Source organism: Notothenia coriiceps, unplaced genomic scaffold (assembly GCF_000735185.1).
Source record: "Notothenia coriiceps isolate Sejong01 unplaced genomic scaffold, NC01 NC01_scaffold00014516, whole genome shotgun sequence".
Taxonomy (NCBI): domain Eukaryota; kingdom Metazoa; phylum Chordata; class Actinopteri; order Perciformes; family Nototheniidae; genus Notothenia; species Notothenia coriiceps.
The window spans coordinates 125125-146690 of NW_011347217.1; the positions used below are offsets into that span (position 1 = coordinate 125125).

Genomic DNA, 21566 nt, shown 5'->3' on the forward strand with positions numbered 1-21566 from the left:
AAGTAGCTTTTCCACCTTGTAAGGGCGTCGTTACCCTGCAGGATGGCGATATCCTCGGCGGTATATATCGAACCACTTACTGCCAGCGTCGTCAATCGATGATTTCCTCCTCATCATTATCAGAGTTCAAGATTACTTCTTCTTTTTGTACCTCTTCAGAAAGAGGATCTCATCTCTTCACAATAAAAGTGTTGGATTGATTTCATAATCGTCGTCAAACCGTGTTATAGAGATATTAGTAGTAAATCAGGTACCACCCCTCCTCTCACTCCTCCTCCTGGCTCTTCTCCGGTGCGGTCTTTCTTTGGCAAAGCTGGAGGATGTTGCCCGCACCTAATTCTCTTACGCTTCATCTGCGAGGAAACAAAACCCCAGACTGCAGGACAGTTTTACCCCCAAAGCCATAAGATCTGGCTAAACAGCCTGAGCTCTGCTAAGTGCCCAACGATAAAATTCCTGTTTGTCCACTTGCAAATCTAATTATTTATAGGTTATCAACCGCAATAAACCAGGTATTAATTTTGTCTTAATTTAATATTCTGTTCTTGTACATATTATAATTCTATTGACATGTATAAGAGACTTTTTTTGCACTTAACTATTTTATATTTGGCATTTTATTATATATGTTGATATTGGTTGGAGGTCAGAAGAATTGCATTGCCATTTCTACACTGTAGCTTTATTGCATATGAAAATAAAACTTTTGAATCTTGAATAGGCAAAAATAAAACATTTATATCCGAACATCTTTTGCTTCCAAGATTCATTTTCATCATCAATTCATTTGACTGATCATTTTTCTAATGAAAATGTTGGTCTTTAAGAATGTAGAGACATTGACAAATGTGGGATTTTATTTGTGTGTATGGAACATATTATATAGACAACCCTAATCATTGAAAGCATACATGCTCATAAAAGTTAACTATTCATGCGGTGGAATGTTCTCATTATGGGAATCCTTGCACCTGTTTAATTAGGAAGGAGTTAAATATAAAGAATACGCAGTGGTCAAACACCATTAAAAGGACACTAGGCAGAACGTAAACAAACATCATTAAAGATAATCTACGGCGAAAATATCAACAGAAGTATAGATTGAGTAGGCGTGAATTCAGGATGGTGGAAGAAATAATTGTGTCTACGTGATAGAGAAAGTCAAGGTCAAGAAGGAGGGCCTGAGACCTCTCCTGGTATCTTGGTACGCTGAGACCCCCTACGCGTGAGAGGCAAAGCAACTGGTAAGAATGAATATAAGAAGAAAGCCGTAACATTGTAAAGCCAGTCACTCATGGACCAAACTCGTGTTTAGCTGTACTCTGATCTTCAGTAAACTCTATTCTATTGGAACTCTTTTGACTGTTGAATTTTTTGAAAGTTAAATCAGTGTTAACATAGTGTTGTGAAGATCTCGAAGACATTCCGCACACACTTCAGAGGTTTTCCACAACACAAATGTAATCCCAGATTGTCAATCGAAATAATATCATGACAAGATCAGAAAATCGATTCTTACACAAATAATCTAAAATGTGTAAAGTCCTTGTGTGAAAAAAGATGAGTATAAGTGTCAGAATTGTATCACAATTATGGTTGGTAAATAGTTAACCTCTCCTGTTTGATCTTTCATTTCAATACCTGAACATTTTACCATCAAGTCTTTCAGATGCTCGCTAAAGTAGGAGTTAAAGGTCCCGTGTCATACGCTTTTCCGGTTATATACCATCCTTGTGTGTATTATGAAGGTTTTCGGCATGTAACGGTGTGCAGAGTTAAATACCCATAAAGTACAACCTGTAGCGAGTAAAACTCTAACACGAGAAAATACCCCCCAAACTGCCTCTTGGTGAAACGTCAATCTCCATTTGATTCTTCCGGGTACGTGCTTAAGAAAGCACCGTCCCGGAACTAAATGAGCAAATCCGTGGAGCCGTTACGTTACGTCGGCGGAGCGTTACGTTAACGTCCGCTGGAGCCGTTACGTTTAGCCCCCACTGATTGGTCAAATTTGACATCCACAACAACACTCAGTGCATGCGCTCTGCTGATCTCCCTCCTGGCTGCAGGCTGATAACATACCGTTGGATGCGGCGAATTCTCTCTGCAGGACCACATTCTCACGCGTTTATCAAACTATAGAACTTTTTCTACTCAATATCAACGCCGACACTTATTGTTTTTATTTCGCTCGTGACTTTTGTGTGTGTTCAGTTGGTTTGGCTGTGTTTGGCTTTGGTATCGCTAAACAAGGAAAATCACACCTCCACGGATCAGCCGCGATCGTACCGACAATCAAGAGCACACTGGCTCACAGGGATGGGGGGGGGGGGGGGAGAAAGTGTACTGCTGAATACACATACTTTACAGAGATGCTGTATGCGAAACCAATGTGAGTTTGGAAAATTGCACAGTATAAATCTATTCTAGTAGACCTCAACAATGGAATTATGATCAGTGGAAATGGCCATGACATGGGACCTTTAAACAAAAAACATTGTTGGAGCTATATATTGCTTTATATTATTCAGTAGTTAACATTTTATTTATTTTTTATTTTCAGTTTTACTACTCTTTGATTTTGGTGGCTACAATCATCATGGGAGGAGAAACATGATAGGTCTAAACAAATGTTTTTATTTGAGAAATTGCTGGTGAATGTGTGCTTTTCACTTACTCTTGACGGTTAGTGTGTGATGTGTGTGTGATGTGTGAGCGCCCACAGCCGTATCTCTTTTACATCAAGACTCTGAACATGTGACTCAAATTCCCCTTCTCGTAATTTTCCGCTACTGTTTTTAAATTAGTTACAAATTCACATTTATAAGTCATTATATTAATATAATCAATTATACTCAATTCAAACTGGTTTGTAATTGATACCAAATAAATCCTTTTTTCTACACTTCTGTCTGTAATATCATCATGCCCTCGTGTTTGCATGCAAGCAGGGAGGAGATCTTTAAATCTCTACCATCTTAATATGATTTTAATTTAAAAAGACGGAACTGAACCTTTTGATGTCTGAAAACAGCATCTGTTGCCTTTTTTTCATGGAAATGACTCAAGCGATTAACCAATTATTTTTCCGTCTATTAACTTAGCAATTGTTCAACGAATTGCTGCTGCTCTAGCCGCACTAACCAGCGTAACTTGGTAACATAAGTGTGAGTGAGTGCAAGTAGATCTTACTGAGTGTAGTTCAGATGCAGAGGTGAACCCCGGCAGCTTCTCTGTAAAGGAAGAAGACGACAAATTGTCCGTAGAATCACTGCTGTCCGCCTTGCCGTCATCACTTTTTCCTCCAGGTCCTGTCCTCTTGAACTCTGATACCTTCCAAACAATAAAAACCATGTTAGAAACGTATCTTCCTGATGCTGTGAGAGGAAGAGCAGTGAGTGTTTACCCTCTTCAGGATGGCAGCTTTATAGAGGTTGGAAGACCTACTCTTCTTAAAGACCTCATGTTCTATGTTGACCGCTACAGACACAGTATCGCTGCGGAGAAACGGAGAAGATATGAAAGACTGTGGGGTGAAATAACATACTGTATTTAAAGCATGTGTCTGTGTAATTACTTGAACATGTCATCTGCCCTCTGGTGGCCATATACTGCTTCCTGTAATAGGCTCAAGCAGTGCTCTCTGGCCTGAAATACAAGACAAAAAAAAGGTTCATGAATAAATAAATAAAATGTCCAAAAGATTCCAAACTACTACTGGTTTTTCATCCTGTAGAAAGCCAACATTTTATACCAATGTTTGAAGGACTAAAACGTGATCTGTTTAATGTATAAACCATCTTTTTAACAATATCACTTTTAGTGTTATGCTGTTGAACCGTTGGCTCTACCGCCCGTCTTCACATCTCATGACACGAGTCACTGAATTCCTGGAGAAGTGTGAATGAGTGCTGCAGGTATGAGGAATGCGTGCTGCGTTCAGGTACCTTTACAGTGAGTCTGGGGATCTTCTGACTGCTGGCGTCTCTCAGTTGGCAGTCATCATCTACACAGCACGATACAGAGGTTATATACGACATAAAGATTGGAATGGATAACATTTTATAATAATTGTATTCTTCTAGTGCCGTTTACCTGGAGGGACAAAGCCTTCCTGCCGAACGGTCATTCCCTGAAGAAACATGAGAACAATCAGAGGGTCATTATAAGATTGTACAGAGAAATGAGTCGGGATGGGTATCATTAGGATTTTATCGATACCGCTTATCGGTATTTTTCGAAACTCTTATCGATACTTTTCAATAATTTGGTTCTCAAAATTAGAGACATGAATACAAGATGTGAAGATTAAACAGTCATTTTATTGTAATTTTCTTGCAGAAATAACTATATAACTTATACATTAGCTTCACAGAAGCAGACAAAAATAAAGAAAATAACTCGCCTGGCTCGCCCTATCATGCTTTTTGGGGTTGTCCCTCAGACAGAGGATGAAAAGAGGCATTTTTTTAAACATTTCAAACTGACAACCTAGCTCGACAAGAGGTCCTTAAAACATTGTCCTACAGTGACATCATGCAAAACTGTGATATGAAGAAATTGGTAAAAAGGCTAAGATGGAAAAAAGATAAAGGCGAGTACATATATTATTCTGGTTTGACATAATGAGTTGTGCTACTTTTAAAGCAAGCAGCGATGTTTTCAAATCTGTAACCAAAAAGCTCCTCAAAACGCAATCGAAGTAGTTCCTTCCGTTGCCACGTTACTTCAAACAGTAACAACGGACTATTTTTCTTAGCGGATGCATGTCAATTTAAATCAATACATACAACTATTTTCTAAATCCATAAAAGCATTTCAATTAATATTGGGAGTCATATACCCCATATGTGGGATAGCAAGTTCAAACCCAGCTGCACTCAGCATGTCATTGTGTCCCTGAGACACTTCACCCCAAATTGCTCCTGTGGGGATTGCCCACAGTATTGAATGTATGTAAGTCGCTTTGGATAAAAGCGTCTAACAAATGACAGCGCCATTCACCTCTTCCTACATCATATCCTCCAAACCGGCATACCCAAACCACACCCATTGCCGGAAGTGATAAACAATAATAATTAAACGTGATGCAAACAGAAATGAAGATACAAATATAAGTCATAACATAAGTAATGGTAAAACAAGCATTATGGCTCCTACAGTTACGTTGTTAGCGTGCTACTGCTAGCACTATTAGCACTAGCAGTATCGCTAGCAGCCACATTGTTTAGGCTGTCAAATACGCTGCACCGTTTTAAGATTCAATGATTGTCTCGTTTGCAAATGCTTCATTAAGTTGCTTGTGTTACCCCCTTTACAAGCAACTAATTGAGTACATAGATTGCACCTTGCACTATCGCCACAAAATTTATTTAAAAGTGAACCCAGACCTTTGTTCGCTTAGCTCTGTTCGGCATACCTGCGGGAGTCTCACAACAATAATAAGAGGCTAACACATCACATATACCGATAGCAAGCCCCCAGGAAGTGCGCCGGACTCAGATGAAAATATTCGTGGTGGCCAAACGGTGGTACTACACTTCCGTTTGTTTGCCAGGCCCGGAAACACTTTTTCCCATTGACTTACATGGGGAAAGAATGGTCTGTAAATCGTTGGATACTTTTTTTTAAACTAAATAAACTACCGAGTATGAACCATGGTATGAACACTTGTATAGCCCTTATTAAAAACATTCGTTCCCCAAGTTGTAAAAATGTGCTAATAACGTTATTCTGAGAGTTATTTCCCTCTGCATTATGAACGCGCATCTAAACCACGGGACCGCGCCGCCCGGCATGTGATGTGACGTGTTCAGCACTAGATGAGTTTTACCTTTACCCATGGATGCACAATAAGAACGGACCCATATCGCCTTACTGCCAGCCCACGGAGCTGTAATAATGGTTATATTGCACATGTTTGCTGTAATTCATAATTTGTAAAATATTATACTACATGGGCTGTGTATGATGTAAATCTTGTATTAAATAAAGTTAATATTACCGACGTAGGTTAACGTCCCTGTAGCTTCTTATTGCACTTGCAATGAATATACCATTAAAGGAGTTGAGCGTTGCTGTTTGCTATTACTATAATACCACGCAGGGATAAGCCAGAGTTTACAACCTTTGCATGTCGGCACAACACGTTTGGACCCAGATTAATTAGCTATACCATATGATATCGCCCGAGGAAGTCATCATACTTATATACATATATAAATAAAGATATATGTGTCAAAGCTCTAATCTACGGAGCCCCCCTGGTGACATTGGTGAGAAAAATATACGTATTAATAATGCGTGGCCACGAATTAGTTATTATGTTCCCACAAATTAGTAATGCGCACAGCATAACAAACATGTGTTACATCACACGAGCATAAAAAACTAAAGAGGGGCTTCCATATCCGGCAGCTACAACACCTGGTCTGCCGGATATGGAAGCCCCTCTTTAGTTTTTACCTGCTTGACCCAGAGTAACATGCTTTTGTGAGCACAAACTAGAGGGGAACAGCCAACACCAGTGTGATTTTGGTGACGTAGTGACTGTCCTGGACAAAGTTTTAGGGGGGGTGCCATATCTGGCAGGAGAAATACCTGCTCTGCTGAACATGTTATGTAGAGAACAGTGCAGATCTTCCCCATTGACACCAGGAAAAACCTAGTTTAAAATAAGGAACATTAATAGTGTGAGGCTTTAGGCTTGATTGAAAATAACACATTTGTCTGACATCATATATGTTATATCATTACTGTTATATCATTGCTTAGTATTTGTGGTTATCCAGTATCAGGCATTTGGGAAATATAGAATTCAAAAGAGAGAAAAAAGCNTCCTTGAAAAAAAATAAACAATGTTTTGTTGCTTAAGCTTATGTATTCAGTCATTATTCAATGGTATACTAAAATCCATGTGAAAAAAATTGCTTCTCACTGTTCTCAGGTCAAATATTTATATGCGATTAAAAATGCGATTAATTGCGATTAATTAATTACAAAGCCTGTAATTAATTAGATTAATTTTTTTAATCGAGTCCCGGCCCTAAAAATAACACATTTGTCTGACATCATATATGTTATATCATTACTGTTATATCATTGCTTAGTATTTGTGGTTATCCAGTATCAGGCATTTGGGAAATATAGAATTCAAAAGAGAGAAAAAAGCGTATTAAACTAGGCGAACGCTCAATACAGGCGATGACTTCACGTTTGCGCGTCCCCGCGAACAGGGCTTCAATCTACGGCAAGCCTTCCATCTGCGGCGCAACACCGGTTCTCGATACCCATCCCTAAAATGACACACTTCCTTTAACTCTGCTAGAATAACACTTCAGACTTAACCTTAACTCTGCCAAAATAACTGATTTTAGTGTTCAGTTTTCTCCTTATTTTCCTGTTATTTTCTCATTGAGCACAAGCCTTGAGAACCAAGTGAGGAAAAAAATAATTAATTTAATGTATTTGTCTTCAATTTAAATAGTTTATTTTGTGTGTTTGACTTAAAAGCAAGGGGAATTTGTAGGCGATTCTACTTTTTTTGTAAGGATCAAGTGTTTGTAGTTGTAATGTTGTAAATGGTATTCATTTCTGATGTAGGTTGAGTTTAAATTCCTTTTTGAGCTCTAAACACAAGGAACTACTTATATTGTGAGTGAGCAAGTTATGTAAAACAAACCTCATATGGCAAAAGCACAAATTATTTGATTCTAAATTTGAAACATGGGGTAGTGGTGCACTTTAAACTCCTGGCCAAAGTGAGTACTACAACAACAAACACCATAAACAAACTAAGGAATATAGAGAATATCTTCATCTGCAGCTTTAAACAGTCACTTCCTTAGTTTCTCATAAAAAAAGATCAAAAACTGTGGAAATCCTGAGTTGGATCAGTTCATTCTGATTCCAAAATGTTTCACAGCATGATAAAAGGTATCTTCTGCAGAATATTGATTTTCTTCCCCGTTACAGGATGATCCATATGTTTCCAAAAAGACATATACTTCAGGTATGGCCATCTTGGAAGCTCACATGAGATTAACATGTAAACCAAAAGATCAAACACATGAAGAGCTTTAAAGGGAGGTCTGAATAGTGTGTGAAGATGGCATGAAAAAACTTCTTATGTGATTGTTTATGCCAGTTTTTTTCTACTATTTTACGACTGTGCCATTCCTATTTTTATCGATGATGTGTTTTGAAGTAGAAAATCTCTTCATGGACCTACGGACAAATAGTTCAACATCAATGTTTGAACATGTGGGAGTGATTTAACACAGTCCTCTCGAACAGAGGGCCTCAACCGACCTTCCTGCTGCCAACAGCTGGCATACAGAAGCACAAAAACAAAACGCAAACACTGCATGGAGTGGCTTTTCCAGGAATAGAAAATATATTTCTTAAAGACAATATTTCTGTTGATGATTTTGATTTACCTTCCGCATGGTCATCTGCTTCTTGTAGAGGTTACCAAATTCCTTTTTCCTCGCTGAGCCATCGTCTTCACCACCCTCCGCGTCCTCTTCCCCTTCATCAAACCTGCAAGGTGTGACGTCAGTGTCAGTCTAAGGTTCGCTATACTTTATGTTACAAACGTCACTAACTTCCTCCTGCCTTTCAAAGCCGTAGCCCTTCTTCCCTCCTTCGTAGAAGCCCTGCAGGAAGCCGAAGGGTCCTGAGGGCTGGCTGCTCTGGGCCTTGGTGTTGGTGCTGAGGGAGCTCCCTTTCTCCAGCTGGGCTCGCACCAGCTTGGGATTACGGCAGAAGTCGCAGGCACCGGCACAGTTGGGCGCCTTGTTCCCAAAGAACTTGGAGATGGTGGTATGGCGACAACTGGTGAGAAAATAGGAGACACAGCTTGTTAAAATCTTAAAAAGGCCCTATAACTTGATAACTAACATATAACTTTGAGAACCTGTAAAAGCGCTAACAAAATAAATAAAGTCTATTATAGCTAGGGATGCTCCGATCGATCGGCCGATACTCACTCTCTGCCGATCGATCGGAGCTCTCTAAAAATGCAGATCGCGAGAGCCGATCGCATAACGTAAAATGATGACGTAAAATACATGACACTTTTCTCTGTGCGCGGCAAAACAAGCTCGCCAAAATGTCTTCACCAGTCTGGCAGTATTTGAAGGTGTCCGAAAATGACAATAAAATAGCGGTATGCAACGTGTCTGAGCAGAAGTCCTGCAGCTCCACCCGCTCTGACGGACCGGTGAGCGGTATTATACCAAGTTAATGTAAACTTGAATAATGTACTTCATTTGAATGTAATAATTATGTTGGTTGTTGTTTGTGGAAGTGCCAGTGAATGAGCCCCATTAACTGAGTTTTAAACATCACTTTAAATGGAAGATCCCCATCATTTGTGAGAGAGAAACTATTTTGGATTGTAGCCTTTGCAGACCATTCACATGCTCAAAAACCTATATAACACTACTCTACAGGAAAGGGAAACCCCTACGAAGGGAAACCCCTACGAAGCTTAATAGGGCCTTTTTTATACAAGTCAGGATATTAAAACAGCGAGTGAGTTGAAAAACATTCACAGAGTCTGAATTTGGTTACAGAGTCTGCATTTACAAGGTCGAGCCTGAGGATGTTTTTGAGCACACAGCAAACATCTCTCTATCATACGGGGACCATCTGGTGCATCATTGATCTGTTAGCTGTTGTGTAATCACACAATACTGTGATCAATGCTTCTGTTCTTTTTCAAGTCAAACAGGATCAGTCCAATAAAATAAATACAAATGACTGAAAATAAACAAGCTACAGTAATACACACAAAGTTATTAGCTATAGTATTGACTTCTTTGTGTACTGATAACAAGAACAGATAGTGTAAACTTAATCTATTTTGGGAGGTGATTTGTCTTACTTTCCTGTATCTTCAGGGTTTTTTAGGACACAATGCAATTATTTTTACCATCACAGCTTTAGATGCAAAAACATTTTTAGAACAAGGCCACACACTTCTACATCAGATCCAGTGTTACGTATAGGGTTGGGAACCGAAACTCGGTTCCATATGAGAACCGATAAGAAAATGCCGGGTACCCATTCAAAATACACCATTTCGGTTCTGCTTAACGGTTCCTAAACGCGGTAGACCCTGTATTCCACCGGGTCCGTCTACGCCGCGGTGACCCGGTGGAATACAGGGTAAGGGCGGACTGGCCATCTGTGTGTTCTGGAGAATCACAGAACGGCTGGTCGTCAGCGGGCCGTTGACAGCCGGCTCGGTTTGCTGACGGCACAGTTGCCCCGCAGCGAGGCTCCCCCCGCCCTCCAGTAGACAGTTCACGAGCTCAGTCACTTCATAACACCAAAGATGGATCGCGGTAAACGCTCTAAAGTGAGGCTCCACTACACTAAAAAAGAAAAAGACAAGGCACAGTGTTCGTAGATAGTTAATAGCTTGCCACAGGCATAGCTCAGTTAAAATAAAGCACAGCCATATTGCAATACATTTGTATTGCATGTATATTTTTTATTTGTAAAAATGTCAGTTAAAGCTTAAAAGAATATATAAAAAAATATATTTTTGTTATCTAAACATTTGACCTCTTTCTTTTACAATTGAAACGGGGAATCGATAAGAACCGGAATCGATAAGCGGAATCGGAATCGATACATTTTAAACGATACCCATCCCTAGTTACATAACAGCCAATATTCACACGACCACACACTCTCACATAGCGTCTGTTTGGGAAACAGCCCATTAGAGAAGCCACTTCAATAACATACGAACTACCTCGCTGGAAATGGAAACGTCGTCTCCACAGTCGTGAAAAAAAAGGGAAAAGCATTTCCAACAAAAGGAGGTGGGGAAAGGAAGGAGGCACACAAATACTGAGAGGCAACAGTCACTCCCAGCGAGGACTGGCACAGAGAAAACAGACTCAGAGGAAGTAAAGTTAGGAGCAACCAACAAGCGTGAATAAGAAGAGACGAGCAAGAAACCAGAGGAGCAAGAATAGATTAAGAGGACAGGAGATTTCATGTTATGTGTCCTCTCACTTTTGCTCGACTCCACATGCAGAGTATCATCAGTACCTGAGGAATTATCCCTCTAGCCTTAATCTCTACCTGCTTATCTCCGGCTGCTCTGGGTTTCAACAACAAACTAACACGCTGACAAATTCAACACTCAGCAGGTAACTCCTTCGGGGAGGACATGTCATGTTCATCACTAACTCGTCTGTTTACTCCTCTTTTGTATTTTTTTCAGTCAGTCTGGGCTGGGCTGAGCGTGTGAAAACAACTCTCTCGGGTAAGTACATTTTGTTTTGAGTGTGTCTGTAAAACATGAAGTTTGAGAAGCGAAGCACCTGAGGAGGACTCAAGGTTAGGAGGAATGTGAAGAATGTGTTCAGAAATACAGAGTTGTTGCTAGGTGCTAACACTCGGAAGTTAAACCAGCTTGTTACTAAAATATAACTGTAGTTTACCAATTGCATTTAAGTAGGATGTTTAAGGAGCTGTACAGTAATTGAAAATAAAGAGTGGGTCAAATGATGGTTGAAGAGGCAACGTTTCAAGTATTTTGTCGGACAATTATAATTATTTAAAGTATGAATTTAACATAAAAGGATGAAAACAGGAACTCAAATCAACACGCAACCACAACTGACTGTGCAGAAATTGTCTTTATCAGTCATTATCAGCTGCCACTTCCGCTTTCCAACTATCTGACTTTTTTGTAAATGATAAGAGCTTGTGGTTTGATATCTGCATGTTCAGGAACTCAAACTACCCTTCAAAATGAAATATAATGCCATTTAACAGTAATGCAGTAAATCTTCATGTCGGTTATTGTATACAGTTTCTTTTTGAACAGTTATACAGAGGTGCTGACTCAGCTTTAAGCTGAGTCAGCACCTCTGTATAACTGTTCAAAAAGAAACTGTATACAATAACCGACATGAAGATTTACTGCATTACTGTTAAATGGCATTATATTTCNTGCACGCAACAATGGACTGGCCAGTAGGGCTATACGTTCCTGCAGTGTGGAGATGAGGGGGGGTATGTGAGTTGCTCTTGGGCAGAAGAGCACACAGGACGTCACCAACATCATTGGCTTTATTGTCACTGAGCTGATAGCATGGCGTTAGACTCCAGTCATTTTAAACCCTATTCTCTGCACCATTTGACCAGTCTCCTTCTCATCATAAGCTGTACTTGCTGCACACTTTTCTTGAAGTCTCCAGGGGANTTAATACAGCTACACCATTGTTTGGTTTCCATGGTAGCGCTTCTCTTTAGTAGCGCGCGGAAACTGAAAGTCTGAGAGGGTGTTCAGCACGGTGAGGAAGATAGTCACAGAAAACAGAACAAGAATCGACAACTCGACCCTCTGCTCACTCCTTTCCTGTAAAACACAGGTCCAGCCCACACATGTGCTCCATCAAGGATGGTGCTTCAGGCCGCAAGGCAGTGCACTTACAGCTACAATAAGCATGTTAATGTTAATCTAATACAGCTCCGGCGGTGGTTTTGAAATCCTCTCGATTTCTGAGGTCTCAAGGTTGGCAAGTATGGTGCAGGGGGAAGAGGCTCTAAAAAGGGGTGGCTTAAATGGAGTGGCCTCTTTAAATAACCCTCAGGGTTTGAGAGGAATGGCGTAGTCCAATTAGCTGACACATCTATAAAGGCAGGTGTTTTCCATCAGCTCAGCCTTTTGCCAGAAGCAAGGTGAGCTGTAAGACACTTTAGGATGTGTGTTCGTTTGTGAGAATTGTAGCCCTCACACATAGCTAATATAAGAAAACTGATCATTGCAGATTCAACCATTAAATACTGAACTCACCTACCCTCTTGTTTTGGATTCTTCCAGTCACCAAACAAGCCCACCATTCCTCAGGAGAAAATCCGACCATTGACCAGTTTGGACCACCCACAGAGCCCCTTCTACGACCCTGAGGGAGGGGCAATTACTCCCATCGCCAAGCTGGTGATGGAACGCATCGCTAGAAAGGTACAATGTAGTACAGTATGTTAAAGTAAGAATGCATGTTTAAAGAAATAAAAACACAGAAAAAGACCATGTTCCACGTTTTTATACAACTTCCAAACATTTACAGCAATGTTGCCAGAGGTAGACTTTTGAGAAATAAATTGGAGAAGAATGTCGCAAGCCAAGGATTGAGTATCCTACCAATAAGAGTGCAATGTTTAAAACACAAGTATTAGTAAGTTACATAATACAGCAATGTTGCCAGCTTTAGCGAGTCGCTATCCGGCGTAACCGATCCTAATCCTAACCCTAAATCCAGAATTACAAATACTTATATCTCATAGGTAATAATAATAATAATAATTTCATAACATAAAAGTAAAGAAAGGTAAAATGTACATCAATATAAAACATTGTATGTATCTTTCATTTGATGTCCTTCTTAAATGGAACAAGTGTCTAGGAAACCCAAAGTATCTTTCTGAATTTAGGGTTACAGTTAGGATAGGGTACATTGGATGGCCATTAGCTGGTGATTTTTTGTTCATAACTTTCTACCTGTGATTTAAACATTGCAACACACTAGTAGCATTTACATAAAAGTTGGCTTTTCTAATCTCGTAAAACTCACATGACCTTCACAACAGGAATCTGCATTGAGGTTTCTGATTGCAATCCTAATGTTGGCTCCAAGAACTGCATTGACAATCCCTACTGTAACCATGCTTGCCCAAAATACATGGAATTCCATTTACACATAGACACAGCCAATGGTGATCAATAGAACAAAAAACATTCAACGGTTAAATCAAGAGTTTAGGCTTGAAGATAGTTTTGTCTTTTAAGAAGCTAGGGCTACATTTGTGTGTGTGATGGATGTTACCCCAGTTGTCTTTGTGTGTGCAGGGAGAGCAGTGCAATGTGGTCCCAGACAACATAGATGACATCGTAGCTGATATTGGACAGGAGGACAAGGAGGAAGGTACTGTAAACACACACACACACACACACACACACACACACACACACACACACACACACACACACACACACACACACACACACACACACACACACACACACACACACGCACAGACTTTCATTTACGGATCTTCCGTAAAAGAGCCCAAACTAGACACAATTAATTTACTCTAAGGCAGGGGTTCTCAAAGTGCGGCCCGCGGGCCAATGGCGGCCCTCGGAAATGTTTCTGGCGGCCCGCGATAGTTAACCTGTTAAACCCCAAGTACAGTAAAATTATTGATGGTCCATCAATCCATTTTTGTGCAAAAATCGGAGAAACTAAATGATAGCATTATGGTAGCCACCGGAGGCTAGCGCAGCTTCCGGTTCCTCTACGCGTCACTCTCACTCCTTATTTGGTAACCTGAATCTCGCGAATCTCGCAAATCTCGCAAATCTCGCGAGTTGCAGTTAAGCGGAAAATCTGTTGTAAGTTATCAGAAACGGGAGTTAGCTAGCGATTTTAGCTAGTCACTGTCTGTAGATAACCCAACTTTGTGTCCTCTGAGACTGAAGGAGATGTTGCATTGTTTTTGTTGCCTTCGTTGTAGTTTTATGTGTATTTTGGATTTAATTTAGGTTAACTTCCAGTTCCGTTTGCATGCTTTTATTTTGAAGGCGAGATAACGTGTTTGACAGGAAGTTGTGGTGGCATCGGAGACAACTAGACAGATAAAGTAGTGTCTGCTATGTAACGGCAGAGAAAGAGTGTGTGTGTTTGCGTGTGTGGTTAAGTATATGAACGCACACAAAAGTCCGGTTATACAATAATAAAACAACAAGCTGTCTCTCCCAACGTCCACACTCAGGCACACTGTTATTTCCACTGAATACCCCCAGCGCGAGCATCCCCAAACTCACTCCCTGATTGGATGCACGTCCCAAAGGCGGCAAAGTGTTCACGTGAACAGCGGAAACAAAATTTGTTGGAAGTTTTCGTTGTGTAAGCGAGATGGAGGAGCCAGGGCCGTCGCGTAAAAAACATTTTGTCAGTGAGGAGAAAAGGAAGTTCCAGGAGAAATGGAGCAACGCTTACTTCGTTTTACCTCAGGGTTCGGATAAAGTGATATGCCTCATCTGCAAGCAGGTGAATGCAATGCTCAAGGAGTATAACATAAAACGCCATTATGATACCAATCATAAAATGTATGACAAGTTCATGGGCAAGGAGCGCAGAACTAAACTTGAACAACTTCAAAGAGGTTTAACTGCCCAGCAGTCAGTTTCACAAATCTGCAAAATCCGGTGAAGCTGTAACACAGGCTAGCTATGTGGTAGCTCACGAAATTGCCAGGCGGAGCAAGCCGTTCAGTGATGGAGAATTCGTGCGAGACTGCATTTTGAAAGTGGCTGACATTGTATGCCCTGACACAAAGTCAAAGTTCCGTGACATAAGTTTATCGAATGACACAGTGACACGACGAATCGAAGATCTGGCCAATGATCTCAAAGAGCAATTGGGACTACGTGTGGAAGGCCTAGGCAAGGGGTCCTTTTCTATAGCACTGGATGAGAGTACAGACATTTCTGATACTGCACAACTGCTAATTTTCATTCGAACGGTCACGGAGGACTTTGAAATAGGCGAGGAACTGCTAAGCATGGAGAGTATCAAAGACAGAACAAGGGGAATCGACCGTCTGTCCGACAGCCCAGAGGGTTGCAGGTGTGAAGTCCGTGTCGACAATAAAGGTGAGTGTATGGGGGTCGCGCTCGTAGGGCGGTTTGAGTGGGCGACTAACCTTAACGTGCAAGGGTTTCCGCCGTTCGCTTCACAAGTGCACTTGCGCCTTTGTTTAAACAACCTTCAAAAGCAACACATTCGCTCTACCTCCTCGGCCCGGCAGCGTCATTTTTCTGCCAAAAAAGTCACTCCCCTCTTTTCCTTCACAAGTCCTCTTTACCTCGTTGCCGCTAATGAAGCACAAATGGGTCTCCCAGCCTATTTCACACTCCATACGAGTAGCCAGACGTTCGTCCACTTACGTGCACGAGTTCCCTAAATTGTATCTGCGGCAAAGCACCTATGGTTACGTTTTCATACTGTTCAAGCTACCCCAGGCCGTTCCTCGCGTCTTGATTTTGAACTTGTTGAAGTTTCTCCAAATTGATGGGTCGTCAGTCAAAAGTGTTTAGAAACGTTTTAGGCCACTTCGGACATTGTGTCCGATGATACCCATCGTGTGCTTTAACGGCCGCCTCGTTCGCAAGTCACTACCTCTTAAAGCACGCTCTGACGTAAAAACTTTCACCGACTGTAACAGTACGGACTTGTTTCAGTTTCAAGGCACTGGTATTCAAATAGCTTACTGTGTCACTGTGTGGCTTAGCTTCTCAGAACCGGTTATTAGAGTTTCTCGTTAACTGATGCCACCTTCGGATCGCGTTCCCCAGGAAAAGATATCGTGACCTACTCCTCATGTCCTGTAAAGACTTATGACGTGTTGATGACTAAAAGGTAAGCTGCTGCCAGTTGCCTCCTGAAACTCTTTATCCGCTGCACCTTGACGATTCGGTACCTCTCATAGTTTCTGTCTTGTTCCCTTAGCTGTAAACCACTACGACACACAGGCATCAGAGCTACGTATTTTACCACTCTCGACTTCAGGTACCAGCCTCGACAGTGAGGTACGCACAGTGTTACTCGCGGACGGTACCTAGCGCCCTCTTTCCGCTCGCGCCAGAGAAACGAGTCGCTGTTTCACGGTTATTGCTCCACTCTTGGATTAGTGTTTATAGTGACGTATATAAGTGGGTTCTCCGGAACGACGAGTATGCGAACTTTACTTTGTCCAGTATCCTGTAACAACAGGTTCTGTCACTTAGAGTATTTCAGGTCTCAAGACTACTAGTTAGTGGGCCAGTTAAGTTTTGAAAACAACCACGTTAGTCTCCGACTTAAACCACTGCAGGTATATGAAGTGACGACAGTCGCACCGACTCGTCTCGCACGGTGTGACTTCGCCAAAAAATTAAACTCCTTTCTTAGCGACTCAAGTAACGTTAGTCTTTTCCTGTTCGTAGACGGTGTCAATCACTGTCTGACTTCGCGAAACACTGGATCGCAAGGAACAACTGGGACTTGTGGAAAGAGTCGCTAGAGTTACCACTTCGAACGTCCCGTACCTTGACTGTAACAGTCGGTGTACCAACTTTCGTCGCAGTTTTCAAAGGTCGCCTTTTGACAGTGATGACGTCCCTGTTCGAGTCTGCTCTCACGCCCTAGTGATTGGGTAACAGGGGCTGGACGTTCCACAGCGTCCTCGCTTACACTCGACAAATGTAGTGGACCACAAGTCTGTTCTTTGGTGTTGAGTACCTTTTTGAGGTTCTCCTTAAGGTGGTGCGGCCGGCAAAGAGCCTGGCTGACAGTCCACTGGTGCTCTTCTCATACAGTTCGGATAAGGTCTCTAGGGACACGATAGGTACACGTGGGCGTTTCTTCTGGGACGTCTTTACGCCAAACGCTCGAGCTAGCTGGACGTCCTCTCTCGAGACTCCGGTGCTCGTCCGTGTATCAGTCTGTTTCTTCTAGAGTAAGCTCAGAGATGTCTTCCTGAAAGGGGTAGATGCATGGGGACGTGAAGCGGGTTGCTACGTAGGTCTCTTATCGACCGGCATGAGACAAAGCCTTCGTGTACATGGTAAAACACTCTTTTCGGAACGAGGTGGTAGAGGTGGTACCGGTAGTTGTTTAGGGTCGACTCTAGGTCCGACTGGCCTACGGGTAGATGTACGACCATGGAAGCATATCGTTTTTGCCTCTTACCTTGGTCCTGTAGTTTTCCTTATTCATCGGTTGTCTGCTGCTCGTGGCTATTTAGGGTAAGTTTCATCCTTTTCCATACACCTACTGTGTCCCCGTTATTATCGGGCTAAACACAATGTTTTATTGTTGTTGTTATTTATTTGTTGTCTACCTAACTACTTACTTATGACACAATAACACAGAAACCATCCGAAGATAAAATTTTCAAGAGAAAGAGAGGGAGGGGGGAGAGACAGTAGAGACGATATACATGAACGTCTCCTCTGGACATAGGAGCACACCACGAAGTCATCGACCTTAATCGCAAGACTTTGTCCCGGGACGACTATTTCTGTCCTTTAGGTGGTCGTATAGTGATTGAGCGCGTTCGCGTATGAGAGACACACACACACACGACACACACACACCGACCACACACACACACACACACACACACACACACCACACACACACACACACACAGTTCATTTCTTTCTAACACCACACAACCATACACAACTACAAGGCAAACAGAACCCGACACACGTTATGTTATAACCAATACTTAAAACTACCAGGAGTTAGCAGTAGTTTTGAACCTCGTTGCGGGATCGAGTGTGTCATGTCACGTTTTTGACCTCCTCTTTCTCTTTTTATAAATTGAGTCTCAGACATTAGGGATCCCGTTTCACTGCGGAAGATCACGTCCTCTCAGCCCGTCCTGCATTCGTCCTGAGACTTCGGTCAAAAAGCCAACGCGGAGAGCTCTAGTTTGTGTCAGACACCTATGCTCTGTGGAGTATAACATCGCTGAGTGAGTAGTTTTGACAGTTGAGGGCTCCTAGATCGTGACACTTGCTGCTCGACGTCCACCAGTAGTCCTACGACGTAGTTGTTTCATCTACTGTCGTTAACTCGGCCGGCATGCGTTCTGAAGCAGGGACTCATCACGTCTCTTTAACTCGGTGATTCGCTCGTGGCTTCGCAGTCTGTTATTAAGTTTACGACCTTCAGTTTCAGTCCACATAGCTCGCTACTTCTTCTCTTCCGAGTCCTGGCCTCTAGTCGTCTTCGGTCACGACTTCCTCTCTTCTGAGGCGAGGTGTCGCGTCGACCTCGAGGTCAGTAGTTTACCCGGCAACCGACAAAGTTGCGATCAGAATCACCGACGTCTTGAGTCGAATCTCGTCACCAAGGAGTTTACCCCCCATGGCGTCCTGGGGATCCGCGATGCAAGCCTCAATCGCCTCATGAAATAACAATACAATGACTTTTGTGTTTGTTGTATTCATTACGTTAACATTTGGTTGATGTGATTATGCGTCAATATAATATCGATTCAAGTAAGGTGTCCATTGTCATTAAGACCTATGAAATTATTATTTTATCCGCTTTTCTCTGTGGGCAAATAAAAGGTTAAAAATATCTTATTAGGCCTTAATGCCAAGTGGAAGAACTTACTTGATCAATTATTATGTAATCCACACAAAATTACGGTAATGGGAAGATGACAACCAAAAAAGTAATTGTATTTTATTTAGAGTACATGAGGTTGCACTGGGGATCCCAGGCGCATGGGCGGTAAACTCTTGGTGTGACGTAAGATGTTCGACTAAGACGTGGTCTTTGCCATGTACTTTGTCGTTGCGGGTAAACTACTGACCTCGAGGTCGACGGACAACTTCCGCCTCAGAGGGATAGTCCTGACCGAAGGGCGACTGAGGCCGAGGACGAAGAGAGAAGAGGGAGTGGAATGAGGGCAGTGTTAGGTGGTATATGGAGACAGACTCCGGAGCCAGTTACTCACAACTTCCCGTTTGTTTCAAATCAAGCTAGACGGGTAGTAGAAATAGAAAAAAAGCTACCTGGAGGATACTGCGTGGAAGTGAGAGGAAGGGTGACGGGGGGAGCCCTATCTTTACTGACGATGTTATACCTCCACACGAGAAATAGGAGACCGACACAAACAGAGCTCCTTCCGCGACCCGAGTCTGTTAGGAGAATGTTACGTGGACGGCATCTGTGATCTTCGGTGGAAGGGATTTCTAATGTGAGATCCAATGATAAAAGAGAAAGAAAGGTAAAACTGACATGACAAATCTCGTCCCCAAGAGTTTCAAAAACTACTCAGCTCCGCGGTTAGAATATGGGTTAATAACGTGACTCCCGGCGGGTTCCTTTTTTGCCTTGTGTTTTAAGGTTTTGTTTAGAAAGGAAATAACGTGTGTGTGTGTGTGTGTGTGTGTGTGTGTGGTTGTGTGTGTGTGCTGTGTTGTGGTGTCTCTACCGCGACCTAATCACTATACGAACCTTAAAGGACAGAGATAGATCGTCCGGGACAAAATCTTGATTAAGGTCGATGAGTTGCGGGTGTCCTCTCCAAGCACGTTCTGTTCTTGTCTTCTTCTGTGCTCTCCCCCTCCCCTCCTTCTTTTCTGAAAATTTTTATCTTTCGAATGGTTTCGGTGTTATACTGTGTCCATAAGTAGTAGTAGTACACAGGTGAATAATAGCACAACAGAACATACAAGCATTGTGTTTAGCCGCATAGTATAACGGGACAGTAGTTGTATGGAAAAGGATGGACAACTCTACCGCTGACATACTCCACGACACAGACAAAACCGATGAAAGGAAACTACAGGCCAGGTCTAGAGGCAACAACGATATTTCCTGTCGTACATCTACCCGGTAGCAGGTCGGCCTAGAGTGCGACCTAAACAAGCTACGGTACCACCTCCTTCCAAAGGTGTGTACTAACGAAGGCTTGTCTTCTCCGGTAAGACTACGTACAGACCGCTTCACGTCCCATGGCATCTACCCCTTTCAGAAACATCTTGAGCCTGACTCTAAGAACAGAGCTAACGACGAGACCGGAGGTCGTCACGAGACGTCCAGCTACTCGAGCTTGCGTAAGACGTCCGAGAAAGAACCCACGTGTACACTTCCCTAGAACCTTTCATCCAACTTGCTAAGAGCGACCAGGACTCAGGCTCTTCGCCACCACCTTAAGGTGAGGACCTGACAAAAGGTACTGAACACACCACAGTGACAGCAGACTTGTGTCCACTACATTTTGGTGTACAGTGGACGCTCGTGGGAACGTCCGCCCTTTTACCAATTCTAGCGGGAAGACTCGACAGGGGACGTGATCAACTTAAAGAGCAGACCTTTCGGAACTTCGGAAAAGTTTCGTTACCCTTTACTCGAAGGGTAATCCGGGACGTCGAGTGTCAACTCTGCGACTCTTTCCGCACACCAAGTCGCAGTTGTTGCCTTGCGATCCCTAGTGTTTCGGTAAGTCACAGTGAAATTGACACCCGCTCTAGAACAGGAAGAACTAGCACGTACTTGAGTCGCGTAAAAAGGGCGAGTTTAATTTTTTTGGAAGTCACCAGCCGTGGAGATGAGGCGCACGTCGGTGGTGCTCGTCGACGCTCTAGGCATTGACTGCCAGTGGTTTAAGTCGGAGAGCACTAACGTGGCATTTCTTTCAAGACTTAACTGGCACTAAGTCTTGGAGACCTGAAATACTTTAAGTGACAGAACTGTTGTGTTACGGTAGCTGTACAGAGTAAAGGTTCGCTACGTCCGTCGGTTCCCAGGAACGCCAACCTTTTTAATACGGTCACGATAAGCACTAATCCAAGGAGTGGAGGCAGATAAGCGGTGAACAACAACGGGACTTCGTTTCTCGCTGTCGCAGGTGGAAAGAGGGTCTTGGTAGCCGGACCGCCGACGTGCGGTAGCGAACACTGTGGCTGGTACGCTGACAGTCGAGTTGTACACATTACTGTAGGCTCTGATGCCTGTGTGTCAGTG

The 21566-nt window shown here is 42.5% G+C and overlaps 1 protein-coding gene and 2 long non-coding RNA genes across 3 annotated transcripts in view; 2 read left to right on the forward strand and 1 right to left on the reverse strand.

Annotated features, from left to right (window-relative positions):
* Positions 1 to 150: 150 nt before the first annotated feature.
* recql5 (RecQ helicase-like 5) overlaps positions 151 to 21566 on the reverse strand; it is a 29550-nt gene continuing 8134 nt past the window's right edge. Inside the window, exons 8-15 of the mRNA XM_010774734.1 lie at positions 8617 to 8835; positions 8439 to 8541; positions 4096 to 4132; positions 3948 to 4006; positions 3578 to 3648; positions 3407 to 3497; positions 3193 to 3333; positions 151 to 353 (exon numbers count right to left, since the gene is read on the reverse strand). Coding sequence (XP_010773036.1) covers positions 225 to 353; positions 3193 to 3333; positions 3407 to 3497; positions 3578 to 3648; positions 3948 to 4006; positions 4096 to 4132; positions 8439 to 8541; positions 8617 to 8835 — 850 coding nt within the window. The 3' untranslated portion in view covers positions 151 to 224. The remainder of the gene's footprint in view (positions 354 to 3192; positions 3334 to 3406; positions 3498 to 3577; positions 3649 to 3947; positions 4007 to 4095; positions 4133 to 8438; positions 8542 to 8616; positions 8836 to 21566) is intronic.
* LOC104948532 (uncharacterized) overlaps positions 10790 to 21566 on the forward strand; it is a 13154-nt gene continuing 2377 nt past the window's right edge. Inside the window, exons 1-2 of the long non-coding RNA XR_798702.1 lie at positions 10790 to 11171; positions 11246 to 11287. This is a non-coding gene — a long non-coding RNA (uncharacterized lncRNA). The remainder of the gene's footprint in view (positions 11172 to 11245; positions 11288 to 21566) is intronic.
* LOC104948530 (uncharacterized) lies at positions 12857 to 19262 on the forward strand. The gene is made up of 3 exons (XR_798701.1): positions 12857 to 12994; positions 13880 to 13955; positions 19252 to 19262. It is a non-coding gene; the product is annotated as an uncharacterized lncRNA (long non-coding RNA).